This window comes from Lachnellula hyalina, assembly GCF_007821495.1.
Source record: "Lachnellula hyalina strain CBS 185.66 chromosome Unknown contig00173, whole genome shotgun sequence".
Lineage (NCBI taxonomy): Eukaryota > Fungi > Ascomycota > Leotiomycetes > Helotiales > Lachnaceae > Lachnellula > Lachnellula hyalina.
This window is the reverse complement of record NW_022157287.1, coordinates 3,799-24,958: the sequence shown is the minus strand read 5'-3', so window position 1 is coordinate 24,958 and position 21,160 is coordinate 3,799. Positions and strand designations below refer to the sequence as shown.

Here is a 21,160-nt window from a genome sequence, read left to right as displayed (position 1 = left end):
ACTGGATTTTTGGGGGGAATGAGAGAGAGGGAGACAATATAATGGTTAGAATTGTAGGAAGAAAGGATCGGGTGGGCATGTATAGGTCACGAGAAAAGGAGATTAAAATGAGGTTATTATTATGTAGATGCTGCTCCTCTTTGCTATTTTCATAGACCTAACTTGAAAAGTGCTTAATATCACAAGTCGGGATTTATAGATCTAACTTAAAGGAGTGCTTAATTTCATATGTCGGGGTTCTCGCCGAAGTTCAAGGAAACTTGGCAAAGGAATATCGATGGTGAAACAACGGAGGGCAAGTATACTATATATAGCACTATCTATATACTCTCGAACTCCAACTTCGACCATGAATAGAATTGTATCTTGAGTATAGGAAGGGTATCAAGTACAAGGATAATAACGATAGAAAGAAAACGGATGGAGACGAGTCGTGTTGCTTTCCATTCATTCATTTCCCCGAGAATCTTCAGAATTCTCCATCCAGTATTGTCGTGAGTGACCTACCAACTGGTAGGTAACCATATGCGTCCCACGAAGCTCCACGAGAATATCATGTCATGATACACGATTGAGATATCGATGCTGTGTATGTGCGTACGAAGCAAACGCGACGCCCGGAGGAGAACGTGCGTACTGTATTTACTGTACCTGAGGTTCGTTCACGAGTGCCTGCCCTGCCTGCCTCTCTTAGGTTTGCTTCGCTTACATACTCTGGCTTCAAGGAAGGGAGGGGAGGGTCCGGGCCTTCTCTTCTGATGGGAATGGATGTCGCGGAATATATTATACAGTATCCCACCTTTCTCCGCTGCGGTGTCGAAGGGAAGGGAAGCATTCCTAGTCGCGTTATGGCGTACAGTATGATTTGTTTTCTTGTCAAGTTTGAGAGCTGCAACTTATATTTCCTTGACCTGCCTGCATATTGTCTATCTTCTCGCATCCTCTGATTCCACCTCCACTCGTGTGTATTGTACGTCAACTTCAATCTCCGAAAAGAAAAAACAACCCCCCCCCGCAACTTCTCATGTCTTTTCGTAAGTCTTTTTGAATTCTAAGATCGGGGTGAATTCTAGTCCCGAAACCCGGGGGCGGGGTTCTTTTTATATAAAAATAATTTCATTCTGTGTAGAAGCTTTGTAAGGGAGTTGATTTCATAAGCCAGGCTTTATAATATTGCTTTATATATGCGAGCTAGATAAATGAATGGCACGAGAGTTCTAAAAAGTGCGGGGTTAAGAAGCTATTCCAGAGCAGAAAAGATAGGTAGATATTGATCCTACGAAGACCCGGAGACCCCGAACTCTCCAAGCAGTATATCTATCATTCCTCACCTACACTTCAAACCACTGCTAATGGTGTTCTAGATATACCCTCCGCGCCATAACCCGCGATGCCTCTTCTCCCGCTGCCCAGAAGCTCAAAACGCAAGGCGTAGAAACCGTCCAAGCCGATGCCTCGGACATAGATAGCCTGAAGACCGCTTTAGCCGGTGCATACACCGTATTCGCCATGACGCTTTCCATCTACGACTCCCAACTCAAGGCACGAGAGGTGGCGCAGGGAAGGAACATGGCCGACGCCGCCGTCTCCGCCGGCGCGCAGTACCTGATTTTCAGCACCCTGCCCCATGTGACAAGAATCTCAGGGGGGAGATATACACACGTGGCGCCGTTTGATAACAAAGCGGAAGTGGAACTATACATGCGCTCTCTGCCCATCAAAGCTGCGTTTTTCAACCCCGGGGCCTTCATGCAGAGCTTCCATGGTGCTCTGGCGCCGCGGCCAGTGGGGGATGGGACGTTTGTTATCGCGTCGTCTGCGAGCAAAGAGACACAGTTCTCGCTCTTGGATCCGGTGGCTGATTCGGGGAAATATGTTGGGGCGATTCTGGCGAGCCCGGGGATGTTCGAGGGGAAACAGTTGTGTGCTGCTGAGAATCAGTATTCGCTGGAAGAAATCGTAGCGTTGATGAGTAGGGTTAGTGGGAAGACTGTGAGGTATGTGCAGGTGGAGGAGAGTGTGTTTCGAGACTTTCTCCCTCCCAATGGGAAGGACATTTATTCGGAATTGATGCTTTATTATCAAGACTTTGGCTACTTCGGGCCGGAGTCGAAGGAGTTGAGCGCGTGGGCGAGACAGTATGCGAGGGGTAAGCTTACCAGCTTCGAGGAGTTCCTTAAGAACCATCCTCTGTCGTCTTTGGAAGGTTGATATAATCTCAGCTCTATACCTTTATGGAAGGAGAGGAGTGACTAATTTATTGCTACTATAAGAATATTGTCCTTGACATCTTAAGGAGCATGAACATGGTATGAAGCGCCGTTACCACCTGCTAGCGGCGCAACAGTATAACCACAGCCACAACCACAACCACAATCCAGCATGGCTGTCAAAGACCCAAAGGTCTAGATGCAGATAATCGAACTGGGTCCATCTCTAGCCTGGCTATGTATGTCGTATATTTTCGTAGAGCAATAGCTATGTACAAATTATATCAAATCAGACAAGTTCACGGTGGAAAGAGCCTGTGTGTGCCTAAACGCCGATATCATCCAAAGTAGAGATCTATTCATCTAATCGAGCCTTCACACGCCACGTCCGATCCACGGCTACCGGAGCCAACCTTCGGGATTTAAGGAACTGGTGGGAAGTGTCTCGGAACGATCTCAGAGATCCTTCTTATAAGCATGCTCTGGCTTATGCGTCGTCTCGTAATCGACATGCACATACGCCCTCTCCACATCCGGAAGACTCTCCAGCTTAATCTGCAACTCCTCAGCGACATCATGTGTCTCTCTCAGACTCCTGTTGGCATTCATCACCACATCAACTTCAGCAATGAGTCTCGGTCCACTGTGATAGACTCGAACGGTATCGATACCTTCGATGTCGGGCGAATGGGTGAGGCAGACGTATGTGATGAGTTGTTGCGTATCCACAGATGCAGTGACACCGACGAGGAGCAAGAACTCCGAGAACGCGGTTTGCAGCCAGATACAAGAAATGACGCATGAGAGTATAATAGCTCCCATAGGATCAATCCACCATGCCAATTTTGAACCTCCCACGGACGTCAATATACCGAACCCATTGATGAACAAATCGTTCCTGTGATCCTGCCACAAGATATTGATCTGCGAATACTTGTCTTTCAACGCCCAGCAATAAAGCCAGAGCGCGAATTTAGTGGCAAACGCAACAGCGACGGCAATGACGGACGGGAGATGGAATTTGAGCACGCCTTGATTTCCTTCAACGAGCTCGCGGATCGAAAATGCTATGAGGATGAAGGATACAGCTGTCATGATAAAGCAGAAGGCGATATTGCCCACCGTCTCCAGCCGTGCTTTTCCAGACGGGAAACGGTTTGGATCTACTCTTTTGACAGCGCGGTTTGTGACAATAAGGGTAACGTTGGACAAAGGGTCAAAGACAGCATCAGCCATGGTCGTGAAGAGGGAGAGTGAGCCAGAGGAGATAGCACCGTATAGCTGCAGGCCTGCGAGTGCAATGTTCGCGGCGAATGAGGCGTAGACTGCGATTTGGAATTGTAGATGGTCGTCGCCTGCTTCTTGCTTTGCTTCTGCAAGGTGGTCTTCGACGGGCTTAAGCATACGTTGTATGTTCTCGTTCTGCGTCTCGTAGAACTTCTGGACCTTGCGTGCCTGGTAGGCATCTTTGTTGAATTTGATGGGGCCGCATCCATCTCTCTTGCGCGACGAGTTGGCTGCGATGTCGCGGAGCTGATTCTCGTTCTTCAAGGCCGAGGACAGCTGGTAGGGGTCATTTTCACGGGTGTATTGGGGAGGGCGCTGGTCTTCGAGATCTTGCATTCCGTGAGATGTATGTCTGGATACTGGGTCGTGGGCTTCATCTTGCGGGGCCACGGGCTCGAAGGCTGTCGTGGCGCCAGGCTTTGTCGAGGTGTTTGCTTGAAGTGGCGTGTGATTCTCCGACCGTGACTGTGAATGCTCGGAGCGAATGGGATTTGGGTGGAAAGGATGAGGATGCATTGTGATGGTATTCGAAAGTTCCGGGTTGAAAGCCATGGTGTCGAGCGTATTGAATAGATAACAGTCGGAGACAAAGGGATTTCGTGCGTAGAACAGAGAGAAGATGGTCCTGCGGTTACTTGCGCAGATACTGTAGAAAGAAGACTGAAATACAAGAGGAAGGGAAGAAGCACCGATTGTTGACAATCGCCCAAAAAATAGTCAGTCAAACCTGCCTTATGAGCTGCTGAATATCGGTGAACTTGATTGGCATGAGGCTCAGCTCAGCGGTGGCAAATCCTTGGCATTGCCCATAGCCCTGAATAACGACGGCCGTCGAAACCATACCCTTTTTTTATGGGCTCCATCGTGACTTTTCAGGACAAAACATGTGAGTGATGGAGATGTGAGATGAAGTTGTACAAAAAATTAGAAGCGTCATGTATCATTATTGAAACCCTTGGTACTGTATGGGAGTGGAAAGGCAACAAGGTACGGCGCCTCCCGGATCCTCCCGACACACTTCACAGGATCCCGATTACCTTGGTATTTCGACTCACCAATCTCAGGAGAAGGATTCACATGGATCTTTGTAGTACTCTCTTTTAATTGGAATACCAAGAAATGATCGTGATCTATTACATCTTGGCAGATCTTGTACAATGGAATGTGAAACACAGAAAGAAGACTTCCGAATTTATGCGACATCAGCTGAATGCTAAGATAACCAGTCTAACAAGTATTATATGTTTTGTACAGTAGGCATGTAGTACCTGCTCATAAGAAGAGACTCGCTATGCTACGCTATGCTATGCTGCAAGAGACGTTTTCTCTCACCCCCAAAAAACGCCTGAACAAAGAAACCTCCTCCGTCGAGGTGTGGGGTATAACGTCCAAAAATCTCCTCCCTTCCCATCATTTATTACAAAATATACAAATAGATGCTGTTGGAAATTAAGTTATTGCGTGGCTCCAGAGTGCCCTGTCCCCATTCTGTCACTTGCCGCCATCACCGACGCGTCTTGGAAGTCGGGGTCAGGAATTTGAAAATCGAGCTGCAAATTTCCATTAGCAGCTATTCTCGTCTCAAGTTTCAAAGGGCATATATAACTCACATTCATGTACCCAGTCCTCCTCAACGGCACAATTCTCGGCGCACTATCCGGTCCCTCTTTGTTCTTCCCTTGCATCTGTTTGTTCCATTCCTCCAGATACTTCTCCACATTCTGTAACCTTGATTTCACGGCTGAGAATCCAAGGTCATCCCATATCCATCCAGTCAATACCCCCATTACGTTATCGAACATGTTTCGTACTCCCCAGGGATTGAAGGCTCGTATTAGTTCGTTGTTGACTTTTTCTATGATTGTTCGGAATTCTTGCTCCGATACCCCAGCCGGGTCTAATACCTCGGGGTACAAATTCGAGAATGTAGGTGCTAAATCGCCTGCTAACATCCAATTTCGTCGTATGCGTAGTATCCGCGTACTTTGGTAGAGAGGTGACGAAAGTGGGACGTGAGAATTCATGTGTGGGAAACACGGATGTTGAGGACCCCATTCATCTATGCCAACCCCAGGACCGTCAGAGCCGATTATGGATGTGCTGTCTGACAATGCAGGCCCTATGCCAGCATCAAAAGAAGGATTCGAGGCATTGTGTGGTAGACGTGAAGTGCCTTGGGCATTATAGGGACTGTGGAGCCCGCGTTCGAGATCGGTAGACATGACTGAATTCCCTTGATCGAATGTAAGGCCGGATGTTTGTGCTTGTGGATGAGAAATGCTTTGGCCTCTTTTCTTAAATCCTGTGAGCGGTCTTTGCTCAACTTCCTCCTCGTGCTCAATTGCTCGTCCCTTGCCTTTGTCGAGTTTAGTCGGAAGCGTAGATTCACCACTTTTTCTTCGCTGTATATCGATGCTGACGCTTCTCGGTAACGAGATTCTATTCGAATCGTGTGAGCTTCCACTTCTCTCAACCTGTAGACTTGCCCTCGCCGACCCTAAATGTAGACTCTGCCGCTTCTCAGGTAGTGTCAAGAGAGGATATGATCCTCCGGCAGTAGATCCTTGACGCGGAGAACTGATGTCGGGATGCGATAATGGTATAGCAATAACATGAACGTCTTCGACCTGCGAACGATTCCTCTTCCTCGTCGGCACTCTTGGAGTCGAGTTTGTTGGGTTCCACAATCCCCGTGTCGTATTTGGGTGCCGTGGTCTCGATCCAAGGCTACTACCGCCGGTGCCAGAACGACTTCGGAAGGGAGAATTGAATTCGGGGTTCCCGCCACCGATAAAAGCGTTGCGCAAACTCCAGCGACTAGGGCTCGTCACTGTAAGGTGTGGTTTTCCTTCTGTGACGGGTATTGGTGATGTTGCGGATGGATAAGGGGGTTGAAAGGTCGGCGACGGAATTCTGGGGTTTGCTGTCGATGAGCCGGCGGCATCGATATTGGAAGGACGGGACTCGGACTGAGGATACGGCGGATGCGTTATGGAGGTTTCCCGGATTTTCTCAGATGCATCAGCTTGCGACGCCACTGGTACGACTTCGGGTCTCGTCGTCGTGGGTGTCGCCGTCGTACTGGTGGCAGCAGATGGGAGTGGTGTTGAAGCTTTATGATGTTGCGAATCTTCGAGTCGTTCGGGTTCGGTTGTGAGTGCAGCGGTTCGGGACCAAAGCGGTTAAGATAGGGGCAAGCGCTGGAAGAGGAAAGAGCCAGATGAAAGGGAAAGGGAAAGGGAAAGGGCTGCTGCAGGAACAACGGCGAGGACAGTTTAGCGACGGAAGAATCTGCTGAATAGGGATAGGGATAGGGATTGGTCGAGAGTAAGAGTGAGAGTGATTGTGACTGTGACTGTGACTGAGACTGTGATTTCTTGGAGTTACTCATGATTCCATAACCATATCCCATACCATATTCATATCTCGTGCTCGTAGGTCTCTTTTCTTGCTTCCATGTGTGCATCACTTTCTCTCACAAGCCTGCGAGGGAGGGAGACCAGTCTGTTTAAATCAAGCCGGACCAGCACGCACACTCATCAATAATCCGAAGATCCCATCCCGTCTTTTCTTTTTTGCCCCTGCCATGGCTACTTTACTCTACCGTATCCTATCCCGTACCTTAACCTGTCCTGTGCCCCTCACTCATCCCCGTTCGTCGCGTCAATTAAAGCATCTTCGCGTGTTATTTGTCTTTTTCCCCCGCCTTCTACTGCTTTGAACACGCGGACACAGGCACAACAGGGACGACCGCTCAAGCTTCCAAGCCAGACTCAAACCATACATCGCTACTTCAAACTTGCCGTGTCGTGTCTCCTACATCCTACAGTATCACATTATTACCCCGTGTCGCCTTGGCCTTTCTTGTTGTGGAAGCGTGTACGGTGTAGCATACGGTGATTATTCGTTGAAGCATTTACTGTATAGCATACGGTGATTATTCTCATGACATGATCCTCGTAACTTCATGCGGCTGAAATGTCTACTATAGGAGCATGAATCCCCATTTCGAATCCCCATCAGAGTTCAATAGTTCCAGAACTAAACACGACCATGCGAATGCGTATCCGTTCCGTTCTACCGGGATTCCACTTGCCCTGATCCCAGTTGCAACTTGCAAGTACCGTATTATATTAATTATATTGATCCAGTATCAGTCAGTCAGCCTTGTCATCCTTATTTGACGTTGGCCGTGTGTGTGATGAGCTACAGTACTATATATGTACGGCGTAATTTGGGTTTTAATTTATTTTTACTTCTATATCGTACCGAGTATCTGCACCCCTGTTTCATCCAGAGCTTCAACTCCAACCCAGAACAGAAATGCAGTACAGTAGAAGCAAGATATCTATAGTATTTCTTTCTTTACTTAAACCCAGTCCTTGAAAATATACCCAGTTTTACTCAATTCCTTCCCTACCTCCAACCTTCTTTCCCTCCTTCATTCATTCAATTTCCCCCTTTTTTTTTGATAAGAAAGAGGGGGAAAAAGAGCTTAATGGCAGTGCAGTCAACTAGCCCAGCCCAGCCAGCCACTTTTTCAACGGCCGCTTTAGCGCCATGTACTTACTGCACCGTCTCATTTTAAACATGCAGCGCATTTCTTCCTAAAAGTACCTACTTTACCTCTCCTTAATGAAATCATGAATTGTCCCTCCCCTCTTTTCCCCATTTCTTAATACCTACCGGATCCCTTCATCATCTTCATACAACTCCATATACTACTGTACTACATAAAAGTCATATATATATAGTATGTAGGTAACTAATATTAAAGCACTCTCCCTATTTCCCCCCCTACCTCAACTTAGCATTATTAATTCTTCCATTCATTCAATCATGCATTCATTCACACCTATCCATCTCCATCCATCCCTTTCTTTTCCCGACACTGCGCCTATCCGTCCTACCCATCGTGTCGTGAAACCTGCCGTATGTATAGTATACTTCTGTGAACTCCCCTGACCCGACCAGACCAAAGAAAGTCTTTCCAAATCCGATTTCGTTTTCTCCAGCCCCCTCTTTCTTTCTTACGAGCTAGATATTGCAAGCCAGCCAGCTCTACCAAACTCATTTCACCCCCTCCACTTCCCCATTCAAAACATCCGTCTCCTCCAAAATCCTCGTAGCCTCCCTCCTAAGATCCTCCAACATACCCCTCAACTCCCTCATCGGCACCGGTTTCGTCAAAAACAGATCCACCCCACTACTAAACGCTTCCTGCCTCGTATTCGGATTCGCCGCGCCCGTCAACGCGATTAACCGCGTTGGCTCCAGCCCCTCATCGCGTTCAAAGCGTCGGATGTGTCTGGTAGAGTCGATGCCCGACATGATGGGCATGGAGATGTCCATAAAGATGACGTCGAACGCGCCACGACTGTTTTTGTACGTGTTGAGTGCTTCGAGGCCGTTGGTCGCTGTGCTGTGCGTTATGCCCAGTTTGCGCATCGTTGCTATGAGGAGCTTAAGGTTTATCTCGTTGTCTTCCACCAGGAGGACGCGGAGGTCTTTGGGCTGGATGACGACGGGGACGGCGGTTGTGGGCGGGATGTTCTCTTTTCCCGAATCAAGGGGTTTTGTGGAGGCATCGGGGATTGATTGAGATTCGAGTTCTTTCGCGGGTGCTGAGCCGTTAATGGGGGTTTCGGTAGGGTGAGGCGTTAAAATCGCAGTATGAGTTGGAGGGAAATATGATGTCCCGGCTGTAGGTGGGCTGACTTTGTGACCATCAAGCTCCGATTCTGGGATGGGGCCAGTATGCTGAACAAATGCACTGTGTAGAGACTTTGCAACTTTATGTGGACCATATCTGGGATCATCAGCATTGTGCAAGCTTATCAGGGGAGGGAAAGAACTCACGGTTGCTGATGATAGAATATTTGGAAAGCCCCACACGAATGCATCTTTGGACCTGGGTGGTAAGTACTACAAAGGACGATTGCAACTGATTTGCCGGACTTCGTTGGTCTATCGCAGGTGTAAGATTGCAAGATATCTTTCACGGATCTTTCTCCCATTCCAGATTCCATGATCACGACCACATCAGGACTGGTTTCCGCTGCGGCAGTGGTGCTGAGTTCCATATCAAACCATTCACTCATCAAGGTTTGGACAGATGATTTGAGGAGCATGGCACCCTCAACTTCAGCAGACAGTATCCCGGTTGGCTCCTCCGCGATATCAGGATACTTGTCGAAACTTTCCAAGGAATACCTAAGTCCTTTTGTTGCCACTCTCGCTTCCGCAACATAATTCGGACCGTCAGACTTGGTAGGCGTGCTCATTTCCGTCAGGGGTATTCGAACTGTAGCCTCAGTCCCCGAGCCTTGCTCACTCACAAAGTCTATGGAACCACCTAAATCCTGGATGATATGGCGTACAATACTGAGACCAAGGCCTGCTCCAGTAGCAAGAGAATCCTCTTGCGTAAATGGCTTGTAAAGTCTGTGCTTGAGGAACTCTTTGCTGATCCCCTTCCCAGAATCCTTGACTTTCAATGTTAATATAGGTCGTGCTCTCTTACCCCGAGAAAGCGGTTCCTTTTCTACTTCCAGTGAGACTTTTATGAATCCAGATTTGGTATATTTCATGGCATTGCTGAAAAGATTCATCAATATCCTGCTCCAGGCACCAGGATCCATTTCAAATGTCCAATTTGGATGCCATGCGATGTCCGTAATGATTGTGAGAGGCAAGTTGTTCGAATTGATTGAGAAATTACGCTTATGTTTTGATGACGGGGCAAGCACAGACCTGCTGATGCTGTGGCCGGCATGGATGCTTTCAATAACTTCTTCAGATAACACACACATATCTGCGGTATCCTCAGCATCATCATCAATTGCATGCTCCTTGAATTGCTTCTTTCTCCGCTTGCCAGCGAATTTGGTTATTCTGCTTTTGTTCTTCGCTTTCCTATTGACCTTGGAGAAGTCAAGAACGTGGTTGATTGTATCTAAAAGCACCTTCCCAGAAGCATGAATGTTGTTGACCATATCCTCTTGATCTTCAGTCATGGAAGTCTCCTGTAGAAATTCCACACTGGCCAAAACACCATGAAGCGGGGACCGCAGTTCGTGAGAAATGCTTGATATAAAATCGGACTTCATCTTGTCTAGGACTTGTGCTGACAGGCGAGCTACCTCTGCCATTGCGCTATTGCCAAACGCAGCGAGGTAGGTCAAGTCTTCATAGGGGCATAAGGATCTGGTGGGAGAGGTTGAAGATACCAAAGTTCCAGCAAACCAACGCTCTCTACTATTGTCCCAAAGCGGGAACCAAAAGACACTGCGTGCGTTGGGGAGAACTTTCAATATGGCCTTTGCTTCAGCCTCTTTGGATAGTCGGTTTCGACGGGCTTTGGTGTCTTGGGATGAAGGATGCAGAGTAGAATTTGGCTCAGAGTCCCTACCGGATTGTTGATCCGAGTCACCAGAGGAATATACGCCGTCTCCATCGAAATTAAAGACTAGAATAGTGTCAACCAATTAATATATATTCCAAATGCAGAAGAGTTCCTAGCAGGTAGCTTCTAGAGGCTTTGATTTGCCCCGACTCTGCTGGAATGAGAATCAGGTTGGACTTACTCTTGCCGTGTGGATATCTCTTCAGTAGTCTCCTTAGCATGCTTTCAGGGAGCTGCACCTTTCCCTCAGGAATTTGGTGTCCGAGAAGGCTCGAGCGGTATCGACTGCTAAAGCCCAAAACACTGCAGTACTTTTCGGTCGCTTCAGTGTGCTGGGCAGAATCGGATGCTGATGCTGCACTTATGTCAAGATCGACAGATTGTTTGCGCCCAGACTCATCTTCGCTACTTGTATGCAATTTGTCGGTTTGGAAGGCGCCTGGTGCCTTCTCTTCCATCACATTCTTATCGGCACTTCCCCCGAAAGATCCCACGCTAGCATCAAAAAAGACGACTCCTTCGACTCCAATGGCTTCCCGTATTAAATTACTCGCTCGAGAGAAGACCCGCTTTAAATCAGTTGATAGTAAAGCGTCTTGTAGCTCCTTAGAAACATCATTCGACACCTGGTGAGGTGGCAGATCAAAAGAAACTGAATGTCGGTTTTCGGTGTGCTCCGTAGCCGGTCCTGTCAAGGTATCAAAAGTGGTCACCGAGCTATCCCGATCCTTCCAGGATTTAGAAACCAAGGTTGTATGACCATTAGTATCAGAGGCAGTCGTATGGCTCTCTTCTCTTGGTAGCATTGGCCTCCCATCTCCAAAATCATGGTCGGCCCTAGAAGGAGCAGAGGAAGAGGGCGTCTGTGACGGGATATCATCATGACCTGGCCAGTAATGTAAACCTTTGGACAAATTCACAGGTGGTTCCTGGACTCCAAATTCGGCGTCAGCCAGGTGCTTGAGGTCAACAACAGTCTTGGCTCGTTTTTGGTGGACAATGGAATCTTGAAACCTATGGCCATAGTCCAGCCACCAGTCCCTCAAAGTGGACTTGCCCTCAATAAACAAGCTCATCGCCTTGATCATCCTCTCTGCACGAAATTGCCTCCGTTTAATAAGCCCGGCTTCAAGGTAATCCATCACGGTCACCGCCATGTCGGTCATGAACTGAATTTCCGACTCCGTCAGCCCCGCCTCTCGCGGTTTATCATCTACAGCAATATAGTTCCCTATTATCATCGAAGGATGGTCCGAATCAGGCCGGGTTATAAGAGGAACAGCAGCCATGAACCTTATATAAGGTTTCTGCGTAACAATGCATTTGTTGTTGTATCGATCGTCTTTCGTGGTGTCGTTGACAACCAGGTACTGATCCCCGGTACGGCAGAAATGATTTACGTTTTCGGATCCAACTGTTGTGTGCGTATTGCTAGGGCACTTGAAAGCTCCCACTCCATGCCATAGTCTATCATCCGCATCATCTTCCCGCTGCAGCGAAAGCGCCTGGCCCGACTCTGCGATTATGAATTCGATGGTACCGGTGGTGAGAGAGATTATTCCTCTCTTTGTGTTCAACCGCAGGGCTCCGAGTTGAGCAAAGGCCGTCAAGCATGGATCGGTGGCGGCTTTCTTTTCATCTGAAGCGCTGTTTGTTTCTTCGGGCTGGAAATACCTGTGAGTAGCGTGGAAGTTGTTAGCAAGGTGGCGGATCGCTGAACAACACAACGCAACGGCTCGAGGTGGTGAACTGACCTGTAAAGCTCCCGCTCGCGTGCAGTTATGGTCGCTTGTTTGGGCATAATTAATTGATCACTTTGCACAAGGCGGGCAAGGACAGCAAAATGGGGAATACATTCAAAGCACTGGCTAATTGACTGACTGACTGAAGTCTGGTCGAAGTCTGATCGACTGTTGTAACTGACTCTGCGCAAGAAGCTGATCAAGAGTGGAGATGGATGTAAAATACGAGAGAGGAGACTTCAAGATCACCGCAATTGAAGGGTCGGTGCCACCGGTACCGGTAGGTACAGTAGGTAGGTAGTAAGCACTCAGTATAAGGTTACAGTAACCCCATGCAAGTAGATTATTAACGCCGTTCCGTTGAGCAGACGGACATGGGCTAGAAGCGGGCCCGAAAGCCGCGAAACTTAACTTGTACAAAACATTGTCGGGTACTTGGTAACAATGCAATCAATCATGGATGGCTTTCTCATTCGGGAAGAAATGAAGCCTTCGTGGACTGCTTGCATGCACGCACATAAGCATGCGAAGCTGGGCTGGGCTGAGGTTCACAGCAGAAGAAACCGGCTTTTTGTACGCTAGCTACCTCCCACCCCTGAACCCTGAATTTAAAGATCATGTGATCAGAATAGGGTTCCCTTACCTACCTATGCTTTGGCAACTAAAAGGCTTCAACAGTCTCGGAATCTCGAGGGCTGAATATATCCAATTGTCAACATACTTTCAATGTCCACTGCGCTGCTACCGTATTATGCATCAAAGGAGTTCTTGTCCTCGAAATGGAAGTTGCAAGGATGACATACACAAAAGGCGCTAACTACCTATATAACGACTGCCCCTCCACGTTTGTATGTAGACCGCCGACAAGATATCCATCCAGCTACTTCTCGCCTTCATAAAGCCGTACGTACATCATGTTTTATACATGGACCGTACCCAATTCTCGAGCCTCGCAGCTGAAACCATCTTTGAACCTTCCCCAACCGGTGTATAGCCCCAAGTTTACCTCGTGTGTAGCTGATCCTCCTTTTCCCCTTTTCCCTTTCCCTTTTCCTGCCATCTATGCCGCCCATATCCTGTTAATTAACTATTAGACGATAAAGTAAATATGCGAAGAGCACGCGTTTTTTTTCTCCCTTCCTTCCTTCTTTCTCAAGCATGCTTATTAGCACCCGCTTGCATCTTGCGCAGCGCATCGCGATGCGCAGAAAGCATATCACCCCTCCTCATCCGCTCATCGAAGGCGTTATTCCTCTCGCCCTTCATCCTCGCATCCATCGCCTTCCTCTGCTCCTCGGCTTGCCGTTCCTGCCACAACGCGCTCCGCTGTCTCTCAACCGACATCTTGGGCACCACGGCGCTGTGTAGATCATGCTGAACGCTAGCTCGCCATGACGCGAGTTGCTGTTCTCGTGCCATGTGTGAAGGTACTGATGATTGTCGGCGAGGCTGATGAGAGTCGTAGGGCATCGAAGGCTGTTGGAGTGGTGCCACAGGTGAAGACAGCTGTTGCAGAGAGGATTGGCGGATTAGGTTCCGGCGTGCTGAAAGAGACATGTTATCGTCGTCTTCCGGAAGTATCGGAATGCTAGTATTTTGGGAGTTGTTGAGTGAACCCGATTCGCTACCGGCCCTTGATTGCGGCATGCTGTCGTGCGCCGTTGGTAGTTCAGGGGTCGAGGCGAGTGCAGTTTGCGAGTTGTGAAACGAGTACGACTTATTTCGCATCATTGTATCTCGTTTTCCGATTAGAGTATCAGAGCTTCCAAACGGAACAGCATTAATAGGAACCTGGTTCATTCCAGGGACACTTTGTGAAGGAAAGTTCTCTTCTATCGGGGATTCCACAATAGCTTGTGGAATCGCTGGACTCGAAGAAGTTCGGAACCGATTGAGATTTGTTTGTGAAGTTTGACTATGCTTTGATTGCTGTGACATGCTCCGTTGGATAGCACTGTCCTGACCAACAAAGCCATTCGCCGTCTCTGGTCTTGATTGATACGGGGCAGGATATGCCTTTGACTGTGCCGAACTCGATCTGATCAGAGGTGGGGCATTGTGATTTGACATTGTCGAAGTTATCCTTGATGCTGGTGGAGGCAAAGCGTTCTCGGGAGTTTGTTGGAGTTCTGCTACCATCACAGGTGCTGCGACTTCGGTGATTTTGTCCTCGGAAGGCGATTTCTCTATCTTCAACTCCTCCACCTCCGGTACATCGGCATTCCCGAGATGTTTTGCCCATTCGTTAGTCCGGTATGACATTACTACTCTGGACATTTGAGGCGGCAGTGTTTCTTTGGTGATGGCTGCGGACTTCGACTCAGCAGCAGAAACAACCGAAGTGGCTGTCTTTGGTTTCTCGGCCAGGCTAGGCTCGGGAGTTTCAATTGTGGACGCTGCCTTCGACTCAGGCTTCGGGTCTGTACTCCTAGTCAGAGACTGACCAGTGACATTTTCCTCGTGTTGACCTTCGGGTCCAGCCTTTTCTCCCTCCTTTTCGATTGATTCTGCGAGTATAGCTCGCTTCGAATTACCCTCCGTATCCTGAAGAACTGAAGCGGCTGCTGAAATAGCACCATCAGGATTCGACGGGGGAGATAACACAGACATAGGTAGATTGTCAAGATTTGGCGATCGGGCTTCTGATGTATCTGGCGCTAGGTCTATAGACGAACGTATACTTCTCATTCCCTCATCATCACTCAGTCCGTCCACAGTAGCAGCAATGGAGCTTGCACGGTCGTCTTCAATGCCACGAGGTATAACCAGATCCTCCGTGCTAGACGCTTCTCCAATGGAAACTCGGTTAGAAAGTCTCGATGAATTTCTCTGCGATCTCTTGGAAAATCGATGCAATATCGCCGAGCCTGTTGAAAGGCGTTTCGATTGTCGTTTTTGATCTTGATGCCCAGCTTGCTCGTCATCAGCAAAAGTTGCTACAGATGATCGATCATCCTCTACATCGCCCTCCGGTACTTTGAATGGGAGTGGAACAACCTCTGGCGCCCCCGATGCTCTCGTCGAGATGGGCGGGTTCGAATTTCGCTTGGGAGAATGTCGTCGGGAGGGTCGTCTCTCAAATCGCGCTTCTCCATCTGCACCTACGACCCATACATTTTCCTCTTCGGAATCCAACTGAAGAGAACTTCGTGCCGAGGCGTGACTTCTGCGTGTCTGCACCGGTTCAACTGGATTTCCATTCTCGTCAAGCTCTGGTTCGGGTTCAAGATCCCTAGCAACACGCACAGTGACAGCACCACCATCCTGACCGCTCCTCGACATGACAAGTCCAGCTCCATTTGCTGTTGTAGGTGTCACCATCTCCGACATTTCAATTTGATCGTCTGCAGATCGTCTTATCGATGTCACAACACTCATAGCCCCTTTATTCTGGCTATCCATGTCGCCGACACCAGAGTCTCTTTGTGACAGGTTAATGTCCTTGATAATATGGTCCTTGTCCCCGTGAACAGCTTCCCACTGGTGCCTTTCTTCCGCATTAAGATCTTCAATTCTTCGCCCGGCATTTTCTTCCTCCTTCGCCATCGTCCGCTCGTCTGCGAGTCTTTTGACTGCTCGTTCCTCCCGGCGTTCTTTGATAACCTTCCAGAGCTTCATCTGAGATACGATACCGGCAAGGAAAATGACGATTATTGCAGCAATTTCCACTTTGATACCCCTTGTCAAAGGATATGTGGTTGCCCCAACCGGAAACAAGTTATTGTTCAAATCCCAAATATACGCCCAGAACTCCTTCAAACCGGCTCGACTGAAACAGTCAATTCCAATGACTACTACAGTTGCACCACCAAAGGAAATCAATGCCATCAAACTGTATGGCCTCGTGTAACGGTGGAAGGATGTTGCAAAACTGACAACAGTAAACACCGCAATGAAAATAGACTTCCCACTAGTACTAGTCAAAAGTCCACCGGGTTTCAGGACAAGCAACCACATGCTGAAGCAGAAGCCGCCCAGCAGAGAGCCTAAACCTTCAGTCATCTCAGAGAATACAATTGCTCCTCCGCCGATAACGAGGCCGGTCATGACGGCAGCGACAACGTATGCTCCTTGAACAGCATTGCTAACAGGCAAGTTCATGACATAGAGAATGAGAACCGAAACTGCTAAGCTTGCGAGGTAGCCTGCCGACAGGAACACATGGAGCATTTTGTTCTTGATCCCGATAACAGTATATACTGCCCCGCTAATCAGCAATATGGCTCCAGCGACTCCAAAACCTGGTGTGAGTTGTGGTGCGAGTGGTAGTTTCTCAGGCGTGGCGGTAGCTACCTAATATTAGCATTCACATATAGATTGAAATCGTAATTTTGCATACAATTGAATATAGAACTATTGTTGATTGTAGCTGTGGGAGCTGCTCCAACTAAATTAGATGTCACAGCAGATGCATTGGTAGTTGAACTTGCGCTTGCGCTTGCGGTTGAGTCGGACGAGGAACTGGCATCGGTGGTAGTAACACTAGTTGTAGTCGACTTTGGCTGGTCAGAGGAAGTCTCGTCGCTTGTCTTGTCGGTTTTAGATTGTCCTTCACTATCCCCTGAAGAATCTCCTCCGGTCTGCGATGACGTACTCGTACTCGAAGGTGATAGTGAGGTCTCCGTAGAGGTTATTGATGGAGTTGTAGGCCCATCACGCCTGTGAATATGAACTCCCCATCGATCCGCGACAACGATATTGATGCAGAAGCAGAGTAGTAGTATTGCTAAGATCTTTGACCTTACAGCATGGACCATGGTGGGAACTGTGAATGGTTCTCCACAAGTGTGGGAAGTACGATATGACGATGAGGGCAAGGCTCTCACAAAACGAAAGTGTGTAAGTCGAAGCTTTCAATAGCTAATGAGGGTCGGTAGCATTGGCGCAGATCCTGCTGGCTTTGCTGGTGGACAAAATAGATAGGCAATGAAGAATGAGGTTGAGATAATTCTTTGCGGCCGAGGGATCTTAGGAGGATGGATGGAGTGAGTGGGTGGGTGAAAGGGTAGGAGGCCAGGGTACGACTAGGCCGGATCTGATCGGCAATTAGGGCTACAAGGATGAGATTGTGAATACTTCGGAAGTAGATTTTGAACGCAAACCCTCAAAACTGGTAAAACGCTGGCGAATGAGAGACGAGATTGAAGCGGGATAAAATTAAAGTGAGTCAAAGCTCGAGGGGCAGAGCAGAAAAGAAGGCTTGGGACTTGCATAGCTACATGGCAAGGTCCGAATTTGTAGTGCGAGGCGTCAAGGTGAGATTACCATGTCCCTATGCGGGACACCCCGTCAGGTGCCCGCGCAAGCAGAGCACCGTCTCTCAACTTCTCAACCAGCCAAAGTGACATCACGGCGTTGATCTCGGTAGAAATTCCCGAGTACATACGGAGGTACATACAAACATGTAAAGTAAACTTTATGAATAGGGCCAGTCCTTGATCCCCAGCTGTCCATTTACCTGCCTGCAACTGCCGCCTGTCTGCCATGTGTTCGCAGCTCCCCATACCATAGGACTCGGTCATCTAGCGGCTGCAAGACGAGAAAGACTACGACCACTTGGATTCCATTAGGCCTCGGCACTAACTCGTAATTGGATATGGGAATTGCGACAACAACGTGTTGCAGGGTGCTTGCGACGTATAGCTGAGATGGAACAGAGTCAAAGCCACCAGTCACCAGTCTAGGTACGGGATGGCCGGAAAAAGAAAGGCCATGACGTTGAGACCCGAGCGAGGCACCATGTAAAAATCCTTTGTCCCGCGGTTGCTGTGTTCCCCTGACGCCGGCGATGCGTATCGATTCTGTGCAGCGTGGTGGAGGAAGAGATGGCCATAAGGAGAAGTGAGGTTGGAGAAGCGAAATTATGACTTCGGCTAGCGCTGATGTGGTGGGCTGATCTAGTTCTGCATAGGACCATAGCATAGGTACCTAGGTAGTCAGGGGTGGTAGCTACTGTATGGGAAAGTCAAAAGCCGTACGGAGTAATCTTATAGACTTTATTTTTACTTCTTTCTACCTGTACCCTTGTCTTCCATCACGTTTGTGCTGTTTGAAGCTACTGTATGTTGTAATTACCTACACACTCAATCTTTAACTCAGCTGGGCTTCTTGCCAAACATACAGTAGGTAAATTACTCGAGTAGAGTCTCGAGAAGTAGACGAGGTAGGATTGAGGGGCTATAGTCCGGTACTGCACGATGAATACTCCGTAATGTGGGATTTTACTTCGTAAGAGCAATTTCAATCATTCAGGGGTTAATTAACCTTTTGCTGAATAGGGGCTAGCTCAGCCCAATTCTCCGAGAACGACATCCGAGAACGACATCGACATCCAGGATCAGTTTGAAGAACGCGGAAGTAGTTTGAGAATCCCGCTGCATGGTCAGCCAGTCAACTCGAGCCTCGTCGCGCGTCGGGAGACGCGTCCAAGGAACACGTTGAATGGTCCTCTAGCCAATCTGTAGCTGACACCGCACTGCTGGTCCCAACTCTCGATCCCGAGTGTATTGTATGGAGGTAAGACAGATCCAAATTGACGTTTCTCGTGCGTTCATCCAGAAAAGTCTCAGAGGTTGCACAAGAGACACCAAGATAATGTAAGTAGCCGCAAAGGTTCCGAGTAACCAGGAACGACTCTGTGCCGGCACCCTATCATGCTCTGCTCAATCGCCAGTGCTACGGATTGCTGCATTCTGTAGTGGAACAGCATAGTATATCTATCACAAAAGTGCGGAGTGCCTCCATACTAAAGACGGTGCTTTTACCAGGTCAACCTGCTACTTGCTACTTGATATCGGCACGATGCGCTGTACAATGTAGGAGTAGGGATGTCTCGGTTCAATGTACTTCGTATTATCTCCGAAGACATGTCACTTGACGGAGAAGGCGGCACGCACTTGACTGTCGTCTCTACTGTACTGTATGAGGCCTATCTCGTAACCCTAGTTTCCCCAGGATTCAACGACTTCCCCTCGAGCAGCGAGCTTGTGGCAATCACGGTGTGCAACATTTACTGGACACTTTCACCACGTGAGAAATGGCACAGGACTCCTTAAAAGCTGAACAATAATGACTAGGAAGACGCTCACCTGGTATTGAATCTGTCTGTGATCACTGTGATCCCGCCTGAAGGTACGCAGAGCGGAATTTCCGTTTTCGTCGAGATTGATCACGTGTTTATATTCTGCCGAACCCCTAAGCAGAAAATCGCGTCTAACCTCGAGCAAGTTTGAAGCATCGCAACTTGCGCCTCCATCAACAATTCCCCAAACCCAACCCCAAACATCGTACCAAGACCCTAGATCTCCCCTCCGAAAAGCCCTTCAGCACGACGAGCAACCCGAATTTAGATTATCCATCTCCAAGCATGTCTTCCTTCCTCCTTCGACGCGTGCTCCCAAGCAGCGCCCGCGCCTTCTCAACCTCCGCCCCACGATCCTCGTTCGCAAAGATGACCATCATTGGCCGTCTAGCTGATACTCCCGAGCTGCAAGCAACGAGCACGGGACAGGAGGTATTGAGATACGCCGTTGGAACCAACAGCGGCCCGCGGGACAACCAGAAGACGAACTGGTTCCGGATTACGAGTTTCTTGCCAGAGGGCCCGCAGAGAGATTTCATATCGAGCTTGGATAAGGGGTATGTCAATGCATTTTCTGGGGGGTGTGAGAACTCGGGGAAGGGAGGGTTCTGTTTAGAGGAGGACGGGTGCTTACTAAATATGTGTACAGAACTCTTGTTTACGTCGAGGGCGATGCTTCCATGTCTCAATACACTGATGCAGACAACAAGCCAAGAAGCTCGTTGAATATTGTTCAGAGTGGGTATTCGCTCGAGACATGCACTGCCTTCCTTCACTAACTCTTTGATAACAGAAAGCTTCGAGGTTCTCTCCCCTAAGAAGCAACAGTAAATGTTCCTCTCCTCCAACACAACGACTTACCACTATACCACACTGCGTCAGGCTTTCCTTGTATCTGTCGTCAAGAGATAATCGGGCGTTCCTCCTTTTCATGTACAATCTCGTTTCAAATACCAGGGATAAACGGAGTAGAGGGTGTGACGTGTGTTAATAAATTACAATGAATCTCTTCTCACTGCAATTGCAATTTTTTTGGTCGAGTCACTTACTGTGGAGATGAACAGATTTGAAACAATACACTTTTTTACTGGATGCAATAAACAATACAAAGTACACCTGTCCTCCCAATTACCTGCCCTTCCAATTACCTGTCCTTCCTATTCCTTTCAATCCAACTCTCATGCTAGTCAATCTATCAAACTTTCCTCATGCTCTTTTTTTTTTTGTCCTTTTCCCCTTCCTCTGATTAGTCCCAATGTCTCCCCTGAACAAAATGTGGCAAGTGGACAAGAACAGGTGCGATGTTCTCATCCTATTCCCACCATTGCAAGCACATCAGTTTAAGTGATCTGCCTGGGTCTTTCGCTTCTTCAATGGTGGTTCGCCAGATCTGCTAGACTTGTCCACTTTGGGCTTTCCTTTGCCGCACTTTGGC

At 48.4% G+C, this 21,160-nt stretch overlaps 6 protein-coding genes across 6 annotated transcripts; 2 read left to right on the top strand and 4 right to left on the bottom strand.

Annotated features, from left to right (window-relative positions):
- Positions 1–228: 228 nt before the first annotated feature.
- On the top strand, positions 229–2,211 carry NMRAL1_6 (NmrA-like family domain-containing protein; the record flags this gene model as incomplete). The annotated part of the gene is made up of 2 exons (XM_031153211.1): positions 229–299; positions 1,365–2,211. 2 exons carry the CDS (start codon positions 229–231, stop codon positions 2,209–2,211), a joined length of 918 nt encoding a protein of 305 aa, XP_031002349.1.
- Positions 2,212–2,666: 455 nt separating this feature from the next.
- MTP3_1 (Metal tolerance protein) lies at positions 2,667–4,049 on the bottom strand (the record flags this gene model as incomplete). The annotated part of the gene is made up of 1 exon (XM_031153210.1): positions 2,667–4,049. The coding sequence occupies one exon, from the start codon at positions 4,047–4,049 to the stop codon at positions 2,667–2,669; it is 1,383 nt and encodes a 460-aa protein (XP_031002350.1).
- A 902-nt stretch (positions 4,050–4,951) lies between these two features.
- On the bottom strand, positions 4,952–6,607 carry ERF4 (Ras modification protein; the record flags this gene model as incomplete). The annotated part of the gene is made up of 2 exons (XM_031153209.1): positions 4,952–5,047; positions 5,108–6,607. Coding segments are annotated over 2 exons (1,596 nt in total), but the record flags the coding sequence as incomplete, so codon positions are not given.
- Positions 6,608–8,567: 1,960 nt separating this feature from the next.
- luxQ (Autoinducer 2 sensor kinase/phosphatase) lies at positions 8,568–12,703 on the bottom strand (the record flags this gene model as incomplete). The annotated part of the gene is made up of 4 exons (XM_031153208.1): positions 8,568–9,270; positions 9,357–10,965; positions 11,084–12,576; positions 12,657–12,703. 4 exons carry the CDS (start codon positions 12,701–12,703, stop codon positions 8,568–8,570), a joined length of 3,852 nt encoding a protein of 1,283 aa, XP_031002347.1.
- Positions 12,704–13,796: 1,093 nt separating this feature from the next.
- LHYA1_G008287 (uncharacterized protein) lies at positions 13,797–17,401 on the bottom strand (the record flags this gene model as incomplete). The annotated part of the gene is given in 2 exon segments (XM_031153207.1): positions 13,797–16,937; positions 16,955–17,401. The coding sequence occupies 2 exon segments, from the start codon at positions 17,399–17,401 to the stop codon at positions 13,797–13,799; spliced, it is 3,588 nt and encodes a 1,195-aa protein (XP_031002346.1).
- A 2,609-nt stretch (positions 17,402–20,010) lies between these two features.
- Positions 20,011–20,504, top strand: RIM1 (Single-stranded DNA-binding protein RIM1, mitochondrial; the record flags this gene model as incomplete). The annotated part of the gene is made up of 2 exons (XM_031153206.1): positions 20,011–20,351; positions 20,375–20,504. The coding sequence occupies 2 exons, from the start codon at positions 20,011–20,013 to the stop codon at positions 20,502–20,504; spliced, it is 471 nt and encodes a 156-aa protein (XP_031002345.1).
- Positions 20,505–21,160: the final 656 nt, after the last annotated feature.